This window comes from Gobius niger (assembly GCF_951799975.1).
Source record: "Gobius niger genome assembly, chromosome: 5".
NCBI lineage: Eukaryota > Metazoa > Chordata > Actinopteri > Gobiiformes > Gobiidae > Gobius > Gobius niger.
This window is the reverse complement of record NC_136856.1, coordinates 6,949,595-6,963,591: the sequence shown is the minus strand read 5'-3', so window position 1 is coordinate 6,963,591 and position 13,997 is coordinate 6,949,595. Positions and strand designations below refer to the sequence as shown.

Sequence of the window (13,997 nt, the reverse complement as noted above, 5' to 3'; positions counted from 1 at the left end):
AAACGAGCCGACCTTGCGTTTTTTTTTCTTTTTTTTTTTTTTATACTTGTGCTTTTACCCCTTTTTTTCCACCAAGCGCCCACCCATGCGATGCTAGCCTATTAGCTCAGAGGGGGGAGAGAGAGCGCGCGCTGTGGACATAGAGGAGGCTAATTTACGAGTTTCAGGAAACGGGAGACACCAACGGGGATCTACGGAGAATGCAGCGTTTTTTGAGCATGGACACGCGGGCTGTCGGCGGTGCATAGGCGTGCTGTGTGTCGTCCCCCCCCCCCCCCCCCCCCCTACACCCCACCACCCCCCCACACCCCATCCCCCCCCCCCTCTGCGAAGGCCGGTCGCCGTGCATGGGGATGGCATGGACACTGTCACTCGGTCTGCATCTCCGTCCCAGCTCCAGCCCCGCAGCAGCAGCAGCACCACAGCGGCAGCGCAGCACCGGCTAACGGCATGAGGCTCGACCCACTGCACTTCTCCATGCTGGTCATCGGGGTCTCGTTCGCCTGCTACGCCCCGAGCCTCAACTCCCTCCAGGACCAGGCGTACCGCTCGGCCGTGGTGATCGAGGGCGAGGTGCGCTCCTTCCCCGACAAAAACGCCACGTCCCGGGAGCCCTACAGTGTGAATGTCAGAGTGCTGGACGTGTGGCCCGTCAACAGCGGGGGCCTAGAGCGGGAGCAGCTCGTCACAGTGGGGGACTTCGGCTCCGAGGCCCCGTGCACCCCCGTGGAGAAGGACCACCGCTATATCTTTTTCATGGACCCCACGGGCGAGCCGCTGGTGTTCAAGGCTTCCTACGCCCCCGTGGACGCCAGCGAGCCCGAGCTGAAGAAGGACGTGGAGAGGGTTTTGTGCGAGGACTGCGGTAAGTTTCCGGATTTTTTACACACTGACAGCCCACGAGCGTCTCGGCCAAGGCTCTGTGAGAGCGCACGGACAGTAAAGCGTGTGGTCTCTCATGCAGGCAGCCATTGACATTTACCCACAGATCATTCTAATGCAATTGTCTCTCGTGATTCCAGTGTGGCCAGTATGTAACGAGACACACAAGACAGATCCACTGCAGCTTCTTAGCACCCAACACTAAACTACTCATTATTAACACTGTGAGCTGCGTGGTGGCTAAAGGCAGCGCATATATCCAACATTTACGCAAGCACATTGGTGTAACGAACTTGTTTATGTGTGCGATTTGTCAGAGAGAGAGAGAGAGAAAGCATTAATAAGGAAGATCACAATGCAGCGTTTATGGCAACCAATGCTACTACTGTGCTGTTACCGTGTGTGAACTGTACGGCGCGAGGCAAAGCAGCCGTCGCCAGTATCTTCAGTATTTACGCGCATGCGATTCTAACGCATTGATTTGAGTCCATCCGAACTTCAACACGGATGGCACTCTATGTAATAAGATGGCTAAGAAGCGTTGCGAGTGCAGTCTTCGTGGCAACCGAATCTTTTCTTAACACGCTGTGGCACAGTGAGTGAATTGCGTGGCGGAAATGTGAAATATTTAAGCACAAATGGTTGAATACTGGCAATGTATGTCGGTGTTTTTGTGACAGGGAGACAATTTGCAGTCTCACCGGCCACAGGTGCCTTAACTATTGCTTAGCACAGCAGTAGCACGGTGTCCAGTGAGTCCATATTACAATTTTACGCACAATTACGCACAGCGACGAACCCGAGCGTGATGCCGTTTCATGTGTAAGTGACAAGCCAGATTTCAACGCACTTGTTTTGTTTACTTTTTGTTTATTTTTTTTTGGCTGAGCGTCGTTGATCACCAAATAGAAAAGTGCTACACTCACTGTGACAAAGAGTAGAATATGGATGGCAGCGTGATGTTCGAATCATTCACACCATCGGCTTTTACGCACAATTACGCGCAGCCACACCTCCAACGTCTGGTCATGTGATTGCCAATCCAAGCCTTAGCTGTGTTCTGAAATATTGATTTTGATGCATTTTATTCTCCGCTTTGCACATTTAGCCTCAGATTTATGCTGTGAACCCCGGGAGCTCCCTCATAGTGCAAAAAAAAAGAAAGAAAGAAAGACGAAGGCGCAATGACTTACTCCTTGTGGTCAGAGGTTTGCTGTTACATTTACTCATGTATCTGTGTGACTTTATGAAGAAGTTGTTCATCTAAGAGTGTTTTTTCTCATGCAGTAAATTCTTTTGTGCATGAGTATACTGAAATGACAGTACTTTTGAGTAATGGCTTTGATTACTTTCCCCCTTCCCCCCAAACTTTATACAGTTTGTGCACAGAAGCAACGTTTTTATTATAACTATTAGAAAAAGTTAATTTCTTACACCGTGCTTATTGTTTAATCTTTTTCATTTCAACCAGTAACTAAATGAATACTCCTGCTGATATAATACAAGTACGACTCCTACTAATGCAACTGACTATCTCAAATACAAGATAGTCAATTGTATTTTAGCATGCACTGCTACTTAAAGGGACTATACCTATTTTTAAATGGGTATTTTTACCGTGACGGCCGTCCTTCACATACTGACTATTTGTGTTGACAATACACAACATCAACAAATCATAATATTCACGCACTAGGCTGATTTTTTCACAAATGGCTTTTACAACATACTTTTACGGGACAAATATTTTTACACTACAAAAAGGAAAGAAATGTCAGCTCCTTTACACTGTTGTTGCCACCAAAACTGCTACTACAACACTACTTCAACGACTGCTGAAGTAACGTTCAAAGGCCAGACCAGAATCCTTCCCCCCATTTGTGGCGAGGTGGCTAAGAGGTTAGCACTCGGGCGCCCACATTCCTGGAGATATGCGAGCCATTATGTTCTCCCAGAAACAAGAAACAAGAAGTAATATTAGAATATTCATGGCATTTTGTCTGTCAGATTATGTCACTAATAAAACATAAACCCAACATTTGGCTCAGTGGGCGAATCTGGCAGGAGGATTAAACCTCTTAACCCCCACCTTATCCAAGTGCATTTTCTCCAGGTTGGTTTTACCCAAATCTAAAAGCTTCTTGACTGGAGAGTTTACAGCCTATAGAACAGAGTAACGCCTCATTTGAAAGCTAAGACCGATACACTACTTATTCATCGTTGATTTTTTGCCAAAACCTGACTAAAACGCCACAAAAAAGCTACGGAAATGTGATAAAAAATGTGATAAAAAAAAAAATCACTAAAAAAGCCATGAAGATGTGACCAAAATGTGGCAAAAATGCAACAAAAAAGCAAGAAAAACACAACAAAAACACAACAAAAACTACTATAATGTGATAACAAATAGAAGGGAGACGGTTAGAAGAGTGTTGTAGGTCTTAGCTTTCAAACAGCAAGCTCCAGTCGAGAAGTTTTTGGATTTGGCTCAAGCTGAATAGGAGAAAATGTGCGGGTTAACCTTACGCATGTTTTGGGTCCATGGTGACAACTGGAGGAAACCTATCCCATTCCTATAGTTTGTGAATATACCTTTCACTGACAATAGCGGTGAAACCTATTCTGATTCGGATCCAGACACAGGGAGAACATGCAAACCCCAAACATGATGGCCCACATATCTCCAGGAATTGAACCCCGCGAACGTCTCGCTGTGGGCGCCCGAGTGCTAACCTCTCAGCCACCTCGCCACAAATGGGGGGGAAGGAATCTGTCTGGCCTTTGAATGTTACTTCAGCAGTCGTTGAAGTAGTGTTGGAGTAGCAGTTTCAGGAATAGGCCACCGTTTTTACATACTGAGATATGTTCTTACCTGAGCTTTGACGAGTTCTTTAGGACCTGTCTGATCTTCCCCCGTGCCTTCAGTCACGTAAACACAGCGCAGACGGCGTTAGCATTTAGCCTCTCCCTCTCTCCTCTATAGCTCCAAAACTGGTCAAGATAGAAGCTACCAAGCTCTTCCACGTTTTCCCTATTTAAATATGGCTACGTGAAGTGTTCCACTACAAAGTATAATACACAAAATTAAACAATGTGGATTTTCTAAGCGGATAAAAGGTGGAACTATATTGTAAGGTGTAATAATACCAGGAGTAGTTTGGCATCCGCGCAGAAAAGTGAAGATTACTGCACGGATTTCGAACTACTCCTGGTATTATTCCTTTAAAGGAGCTGACATTTCTTTTTGTAGGCTAGAAATATTTGTCCTCTAAAAGTATGTTGTAAAAGTCATTTGTGAAAAAATCAGCCTAGTGCGTGAATATTATGATTTGTTGATGTTGTGTTTGGTATGTGAATATGTGAAGCACGGCCGTGACGGTAAAAATACCCATTTAAAAATTAGGTATAGTCTCTTTAAGAAACAGTACATGCTAAAATACAATTGACTATCTTGTATTTGAGATAGTCAGTTGCATTAGTAGGAGTCGCACTAGTATTATATCAGCAGGAGTATTCATTTAGTGACTGGTTTCTGTTTTATTGATATTTTTAGGTTGCGATTACTACTTCTATTCCCATTATCGCCACTACTAATACAACCAGTGCTTCTATTACTACGACTTCTACTTCATTTGTCATTTTAAGTCTCGTCTTTGCTGCGGCAGATTCCTCCCCATATAATGTTTCTCATATAGTGAACACAGGAGGACTTATTATTTGCAATTTCAGCCACAACTAAATTAGTGCAAGACTAGCAGCTCGCGGCGGCTTTATTACAGGCCACGTTTTTGCATATGGACTGTAAGATTGCTCCTATATTGAATCCGTTGCATTTGATTCTTTTGTGTTTTTGTTTCTGAGCTACAGGGAAAGCGGTGTGTTATGTACAGTGGTGAAGCTAATCGGCCTAAAGATGTATGTAGTGCACAAACGCCATCGAAAACGGCTGCTGATTGTAATGGAAAGTAGAAAAGAAAGGCTTAAACGTTGAAGGAGCTGATGGAGAAACATGAAACAGTCAAAGGAAACAAACTTCTTCACCACAGGTTTATATTACTTACACTCAAATGACAGTTTTGTTGACTTGTCCTGCACTGATGTTCTTTATTTGTACCTGCTTTGAAGTATGAGCAGCACTTGTTCTAAACTTTTTCCGCTACATAAGATGTGCCAGATTTCAGTGCATTTCGATTTTCGAGGATGTGTTTTCTCCGTGATTGTTTGGTGACACGTTGAAAGTTTCTGAGCTTCTTGAAACATGAGGATTGAGAGCTGCGTGAGAGGCTTTTAATCACGCTTCTGTCAGTCTCATGTTGATGTATGAAGTGATCGTTGCAGTGAACTTGGAATGCTTAACCTCTTAACTCCCGCCTAAACCGAGAGCATTTTCTCCAGTTCAGCTTTACCCAAATCACCTCATTTGAAAGCTAAGATCTACAAAAGTCATCTAAATGGAACTTTTTCCTCACATCATCACATTTTGGGGGGGTATTCAACAAATTTCTGTAACTTTTTTTGGTCATTTTTTTTTCACATTTTTTGTAATTTTTTGTAATTTTTTTGTCACATTTTTTTGTCACATTTGTTTGTTATTTGTTTGTCATTTTTTTGTCGTTTTTGTCACATTTTTGTCACATTTTTGTCACATTTTTTTGTCATTTTTTTGTCATTTTTTTGTCACATTTTTTAAATCGTTTTTGTCACATTTTTCGTCATTTTTTTGTCCTTTTTTTCGTCACTTTTTTGTCACATCTTCATCATTGTTTTTGTCTCAGTTCTGTTGCTATTTTCACAACTTTTTTCCAGAAGCTTTTGGATTGGGGTAAAGCCAAACTGGAGAAAATGTGCTCAGTTCAGGCGGGAGTTAACGGGTTAATCCAGGCCAAGATTGTTTATAAACTACTAGCTGAGACCCGGCCTTCGGTGCAGGTCAGTCCCACGCCTCAAAATAACTCCTCCCATCAGCGCGAGCGTCTCGTCTTCTCTCGAGTCAGTCTCATGATCGATCACAAACACAAACAGAAACAGAAACCTGCAGTGACACAAGCTCCGCTAACAGCAACGAAACACTTCCTGTTGTCCTGACAAAATAAAAGGCGTCAATGTTCCAGCCGCTGGGAGAGGGTTTGAAATGTTCATTAATAAATGAACCTAATATTTTAGGTGCAAATGGACACAAATCTCTTTTTTCTTCTTTGCCTGGTCGTCCGTTTTGCTCAAATAGAAATAAAGGCCTGTCTCTAACTGTGGCCTGGATCCAATAAGGGCCTGGTCCCAGATGCCCTTGAGTAAATAAAGGCCCCGGCCTATATTAGAGCATTTACGGTATCTAGAGTCATCTTTTTGACACACTCTTTCGTTATTATTGTACTTTGCTGTATAAATGCTCGTCACAATCTTCCATTTTACACAGAATAGCATCAGCCCCCCCGATTGCATATCAGCCCTTTTAAAGAGAAAACACGTTAAAACCATCTCAACTCAATGCAGCTCCAGTGGGAGGTGTTAATTATAGTGTAGAGCCCACCAGTAAGTCACTCGCTTCAGAGGAGTCCGACATGGCGACGTCAGCAGCCTATTTCTGACTCCAGCACAATCAGGCGATCGACTAAAAACATATTCTGTGAAGAGCGGTGGTGGTGGTGTTAGTTGTGGGAGTACTATCGTTGTGTTCTTTGCAAGACACTTCAAAATGATGAAAGCTGGCATCTGATCCATGAGATGATCTATCTTCATAACCGACTACCGTAAATGCTCTAATACAGGCCGGGGCCTTTATTTACTCAAGGGCATCTAGGACCAGGCCTTTATTGGAACCAGGCCACAATTAGAGACAGGCCTTTATTTCTATTTGAGCAAAACGGACGACCAGGAAAATGAAAAAAAACGAGATTTGTGTCCATTTGCACCTAAAATATTAGGTTCATTTATTAATGAACATTTCAAACCCTCTCCCAGCGGCTGGAACATTGACGCCTTTTATTTTGTCGGGACAACAGGAAGTGTTACGTTGCTGTTAGCGGAGCTTTGACATCAATGTCACTGCAGGTTTCTGTTTCGTTTTTACCGCGGACCGGATTATTTGTTGTTATCTTGTGTAAAAGGCGAGTTTAGACGGAGCGTTTGTGTTTGTGATCGATCATGAGACTGACCCGAGAGAAGACGAGACGCTCGCGCTGATGGGAGGAGTTATTTTGAGGCGTGGGACTGACCTGCACACGGAGCAGCTGGACGTGCTTTGAAGACGCGATGGTGACTTTATTAAAACCCTGGAGGGTCACACAACATTTGCCCTGTTTCCAAATATCGTCACTGGAGGTTTGAAAAGTGGCTAAATCTGTGTCAAAGTTACGCTCGGATCAGCTCCTCCGCAGCGTCCCCCTCAGCCCGGGTTCCCGTTTGTTACTTCCTGCACGTGAGTTTTAATTTACACCAGTATGAGACAAATTCCTAACATGGGGAATATTTCTACCACTATAGTTTCTAATAAAAGCCCCGGCCTGTTTTAGAGACCGGCTTTAATTTGCATCTGCCAGCCTCGAACCCGGCCTCTGTCAGAGACCCGGCCACTAATGGAATACAGGCCAGTATTAGAGAATTTACGGTATATACCCCTCACTTCTCTGTGTGGTTGAGTTAGTGAAAGTTTTCATTCACAGATCCAAAGGTCAGTGGTTTGAATCCCGGCTCAAACTCGTTCAAACCCATGGCCAGATTTGGCTACATGATTGAACAATGACTGCAGTGCCTTTGCTCTGCCTGATCCCGTCAGATCTCTGAAGCTAAGCAGGGAAGGACCCAGTTTGACTGTAGTGTGAGAGCGAGTGGTTGGTGATGGAGGAGGGATCAATGGCGCATCAGTCTACCCCAGGGCAGCTGTGGCTAAATACGTAGCTTACTATCACCGAGTATGGTGTGAATGAATTAGGCACGAAATTGTAAAGCTTTGAGCGTCTGGAAAAGTGCTATAAGACTAATGCATAATGATTGTTATTATTACAGTCAAGTGGGAACTTTCAGAACCTTTATAGGGCTTTTCCACCAAGGTGCTGGTTCTGGGCTGGTTCTGGTGCCGGGTTGGTTCCATACTGACTTGGTTTCCCACCAAAATGAGAGCTGTGCCTATTGTCATAGCAACGTTTTGGGAAGTCAACATAAAACATGGATAGTAACATCTTACTACAGCCACTTCTGGTTATAAAATACAGAAAAATAAGTTTATGTTCCAGTCACAGCAGCCGTTAACATTTTGATTTCTTCTTTCTAACTCTTGTTTTAGCTGAAGAGCATAAAGCAAAACAACAGTTTCCTCCACAGAGACTGTTTTGGCTTCTCCAGGAAGTTCTAAGCACAAACTAACTAATATTGATTGTTTGTTGGAGGAGAGAGCCACGCCCCCAGCTGCTGACATCACTGGTGCTCGTTTATTGGTCCAGCTTTTAACTGGTTCCCAACCGGCACCAGATTTTGGAACCAAGAGCCAGCGTTTTTTCAATGGAAAACGAAAGAACCGGTTCTGAAACTGGAACTGGCCCAGAACCAGCACCGGCACCAGCTTGGTGGAAAAGGGCTTCCAAGCATTAGACAGTGTTAGTTGCCTCTTTCCTTTATGCATATTGCTGCCCACCCCTAAGAGAAGCTTTATAGTTTATAGTTACAGTTGTGCCAATAAGTTTACACACCCTGGTGGATTTTTTGATTGTTTTGGCCATTTCTCAAAAAAAATATGAATGATCATGGTCAGTGATGCTGTGAAGCCATTTATGGTGGTAATTACCGCAACAAAATAAAAATCACCATGACAAAATTAAATACCAAAGTGACCCTGTTGAAAAGTTTGCACACCCCAGTTCCTGATACAATCCTAATATATTGTCCCCTTTAGCATTAATGACAGCTTGGATTCTTTTGTGGTTGTTGTGGAGAAGGTTCTGTTCTTCTTGCCATTCTTCTTGGCAAAAAGCCTCCAGTTCTTGTAAGTTCCTGGGCTGTCTCCAGTCCAGAACCTTCACTTTATTCTGCTGGAGACAGTGGCATCAGCGAACACCTCCATATTTCACAGCAAGCATGGTGCACTTTTCATCACAGGCCATCCACCCTTTTCGACAACAAGGCCTAAGAATGGGCCGCTTTAGCATTAGATTATACACAGAACCTTCTCACAACTACCACAAATGACTTAGTAGAAGGTTCATACTGTCTTCTTAGGTTAAGATTATTATTGTTTTGTTCTTTTAGTTTACCTGCTTTACTTTACTGCTGCGTCACATGGTGGTGGAGGTGACGGGTCGTAGGCAGCTTACATGGATTTTCCAGTCAGTAGGGAGCTCTTACGCCCCCTACTGGCCAATAGACAATCGATAGTAGGGCTGCAACTAACGATTATTTTGGTAATCGATTAATCTACCGATCATTTTTGCGATTAATCGATACTGAAATAGTTGACAACTATTTCAGTAATCGATTAGTTGTCGATTAATCGATTAGTTGTTTCAGCCCTAATCGAGAGCAATAAAAGAACAAGCTCTGCAAGAAAATCTCAAATCAGCCTTAGCAGACCACTGTAAGGGAGAACCACATCATGATTTGAGACAACGCCAGGGTCATCCGTGCCGAAAGTAACAAGAACCACCGCTGGATCAGGGAGCCATCGACATCAGGAAACAACATCTATGAACCAAAACTAGTAAAGCAGGTTAACTAAGCCGTCTGCCTTACTAAAAGAACAAAACAATAATAACACCACAAAAGACTCCAAGCCGCCATTGATGCTAAAAGGGGAAATACACGGTTTTAGGAACTGGGGTGTAAACTTTTCAACAGGGTCATTTTGGTGTTTTATTTTATTTTGGTGATTTGAAATAAGTTCACACATATTTTTTAGAAATGGCTTCACGACATCACTGACCATGAGTGAAAAAAAAATGTTTTCATTTTCTTTAAAGGGATATTTCAGGATTTTTGACATAGGGCCTCATTTCCTCGTTATCCAGAGTGTTGCTGATTTCTGGAGATATATTTTTTTTGTAATTCATGCAGTTCTTTTATATGAAGAGTTTCGTGGCGCTTGGCTAGTGCAAGGCTAGTGCATGTCTATGGTATCAGCTAGCCTGCATTAAAAACAGTGTGACCCGCTCCACAGAGCACCTGAGGCAAATCACTGATAACACCAGACTAACCATATAAATGTCTGTGTCCATAGAATCATGTTTGGAATATAACTGACCTTGCATCACATGAATGGGACTATTTTTTAGCAGATCACTCCGCCGCTGCATAGCAGTGGTTCTCAACCTGGGGGTCGGGACAAGACAAATTTGGGGGGTCGCCAGATCATGTAGATAAAATATACATATTTTTATAATATAATATTTTAATGCAGCAGTGCCATTATTTGTTTGGAATTTGAATTTTATTTTATCCATTGTTTTTTTAAAGGGGCTAGAGGCAAGTTAGTCATTTTATACTCACTACTGCCACCTCAGGTCCTACGTGTAACTGCACTTTCTATATTAAGCTTGTGCATGACGGCACTTCTGACCCGAAGTATCATCTTTCTACACATTAGGACATTGTTGGAACATGTATGGGGAGGAAAATACTTAATTGTAACATTTTTAAACTCTGTATAGTCCCTTTAAGAATTATTATTATTATTTACTTTATTTATGAATTTTACATTTTACAATTATGCAAAACCATAAACAGACAAAGTATAACTTTAATCAAAACACACTCTACCCCTTAGCTAAACCCACTGTACCTGCCCAATTAGTCAAAGAGGAAAATTTATAAATCAATCAATCAATAAAGGGAGGGAGAACATTGAATAAGAGTGGTAGTTGCAAAGAGACAAGTAGCACAGTAAGAAAGAATACAAATCTTAGCCCGAAACATTCTGAACAGGAATATTCTCAACACAATGTAGAAAGGGGTTCCGAATTCTTGAGAATTTGAGAACCACCTGCACTGAGTCTGATTTTTTCACATTTAAGAAAGTACATCACATCTTTAAGAATTATGTCGGCTAATGTTCAAATTTCTCATGGTGTGACTCGGACGGGGGTCACGAACCCCTTTAACTGTTATAATCGGGGTCGCGGCTCCAAAAGGTTGAGAACCACTGGCTTATACAACCACGAAGCTGATGCTGCTCAAATATAAGTTCTTTTAAATGCAAAATGGTTGAAATGACTCTATGGACACAGACATTTATATGGTTAGTCTGGTGTTATAAGTGATTTGCCTCAGGTGCTCTTTGGAGCGGGTCACACTGTTTTTAATGCAGGCTAGCTGATACCGTAGGAATGCGCTAGCCTTGCTTTAGCCTAGCGCCACGAAACTCTTCAAATATAAGAACTGCTTGAATTACCAAAAAAATATCTCCAGAAATCAGCAACACTCTGGATAACTAGGAAATTAAGCCCTATGTCAAAAAATCCTGAAATATCCCTTTAAGAAATGGTCAAAAAATCCACCAGGGTGAGTAAACTTTTTGGCACAACTGTGTGTAGCAGCAGCAGCGTTTTACTCGTGGCGTTAGCGGTAGCATCAAACCTAGCACGGCGCAAACACTCACTTACTTCTATAGACAGGGTTCTAGCACCGCTAATAAAACCACATCTTTGTTGCTGTATAAATAAACAAGCTCAATGTTTATGTGGTGATTTTTAACAGAAGTGAATGAGCTGAACTCGCGGAGCTGCGGGCGGGCGCCATCTTCTCTGTTTTGGTTAAACAGTCTCAACAAACTCCGCCCCAAGTGTGTGTCAAAGCAGATAAACAAACACGATATTGCGGTGGATGCGGTCTGATCCATTATTCATACAGATTGTCGGGATACATTTCCACTGGATTCTGCTTTTTTTGTCTTTTTGACCTCGTACTCACTGAAAAGGCACGTAAAAAGGCTTCGCTGTTTGACAACCCTACAACGTAAGATTGTGTGTATTGCTGCAGTTCCCACTCGGCGCTTGTGCAAATGAACTGGAGCCAAATGAACAACTTAAAAACATAGACTCTCGGTGGAGACAAACCCGGCTGGATCACATCACAGGGCTTTCTGATGTAAAAATTATGAATGGAGCAAAGGGAGGGAAAAACTACTATTAAAGCTGTTTGATTTTGGAATTTGAAGTATCTGGGGCAAAACGAGAATGAAAAACCAGATTGAAATAGAGCTGAGACGAGACTGAACTTGGATCAAATCAGGAATGAAACCAGCGCTAATCTTAGGCTCAACGAGGACTGAACCACGGACCTGAGTGTGAAGTTATTACAAAGACCTAAGATGGAGGAAACCAGTACTTGACACAATCTCGGTTTGGGCTCAAACATTGGGACTAAACCAGGCTCAGCCCAGGTTATGATCTGGACTAAACCAGGACAAAGTCATGATTTAAAGTAGCTGTAATCAATGTGTTTTCTTATTGTAGAGTAAGATTCTTTTGCCAGCATGTGATCTGGGAAAGAACAACAACAGCCTGTGTGCAATGTTGTGTCTAAACATAGAGCATTTTTAAGGTTAAAGGAATAGGCCACCGTTTTTACATACTGAGATATGTTCTTACCTTAGCTTTGACGAGTTCTTTAGGACCTGTCTGATCTTCAAGTGCCTTCAGTCACGTAAACACAGTGCAGACGGCGTTAGCATTTAGCCTCTCCCTCTCTCCTCTATAGCTCCAAAACAGGTCAAGATAGAAGCTACCAAGCTCTTCCACGTTTTCCCTATTTAAATATGGTTACGTGAAGTGTTCCACTACAAAGTATAATTACACAAAATTAAACAATGTGGATTTTCTAAGCGGATAAAAGGGGGAACTATATTGTAAGGCGTAATAATACCAGGAGTAATTTGGCATCCGCACAGAAAAGTGAAGATTACTGCGCGGATTTCGAACCACTCCTGGTATTAGTTACTAGTTGATAAAACATGACAAAATTAGGGCGAGGAAGACAAATTTAGTGAGTTTAATAGCTCACACTGTAGAAAAGCACTCCTTTCACAATCTAGCTGTTTGGCTGGTCATCCCAGAGAGACGCTGATTTGACAAATGTGATCGCCCAAAACTGGCTTTACCGACCTCCACAGACCGGCAACACACGTGTCCCGACGTCGGCCAAAACCTACTCGACCACTGCGACTGGCGATTCTCAGGCTGGGGTGAAAGGGCTTTTAACTTTTAACAAAAACAGGCACTGAAAACAATACATAATATTAGATACAGAGATCCATTGAATCCACTGTTTATTCAATGTAAGTTACTAAAATTTGAGGATATAGTAGACTATTATATCCTTCAGGTTTGGTATAAAGCAAATAGAAATATATTGCCAGTGAACATCCAAGAACGGTTTGAGAAAAGAGAAAGTCACTATAATCTGAAAGGAACCGACATCTTTAATAAACCCAGGTTCAATTCCAAAGCAATGGAACGGACTGTTACAGTGACAGGAATCAGGGAAAACGTGGAAGAGCTTGGTAGCTTCTATCTTGACCTGGTTTGGAGCTATAGAGGAGAGAGGGAGAGGCTAAATGCTAACGCCGTCTGCACTGTGTTTACGTGATTGAAGGCACGGGTGAAGATCAGACAGGTACAAAAGAACTTGTCTAAACTCAGGCAGGGGCGGACTGGGACTGAAAAACGGCCCTGGACTCTGGACCAGCCTGGCCCATACTAGCATAAATGCAACACTTCCACAAATACATATTTACTTCACTTTCGTATTGTTTTTTTGTGGCTTTTTTGTTGCTTTTTTTCCATTGCTTTGTTGTGTTTTCGTTTCTTTTTTGTCATGTTTTTGTCATGTTTTTGTTGCTTTCCCGGCACATTTTTGTTCCGTTTTCATCCGCATTTTCGTCGCTATTTTGATTCTTTTCTTTTAAGCTTTTAGATTTAGGTAAAGCTTGGTTAACCTCTTAACTCCCACCTGAACCGATCACATTTTCTCCAGTTTGGCTTTACCCAAATCTAAAAGCTTCTTGGGGAAAAAAAACGTCAAAATGGAGACGAAAAATGACAAGAAAATGAGGATGTAAACGCAAAATGGCGCAAAATAGCAAGAAAAAAGCGCCCAAAAAAGCGATAAAAACTCAACAAAAATTGGACAAAAGA

The 13,997-nt window shown here is 42.4% G+C and overlaps 1 protein-coding gene across 2 annotated transcripts in view; it reads left to right on the top strand.

Annotated features, from left to right (window-relative positions):
* Nucleotides 1–297: 297 nt before the first annotated feature.
* Nucleotides 298–13,997, top strand: part of nrg2b (neuregulin 2b) — a 114,087-nt gene continuing 100,387 nt past the window's right edge. For both annotated transcript variants that reach the window (XM_079556209.1, XM_079556208.1), the window contains exon 1: nucleotides 298–865. In XM_079556209.1, coding sequence (XP_079412335.1) covers nucleotides 451–865 — 415 coding nt within the window. In that variant the 5' untranslated portion in view covers nucleotides 298–450. The remainder of the gene's footprint in view (nucleotides 866–13,997) is intronic.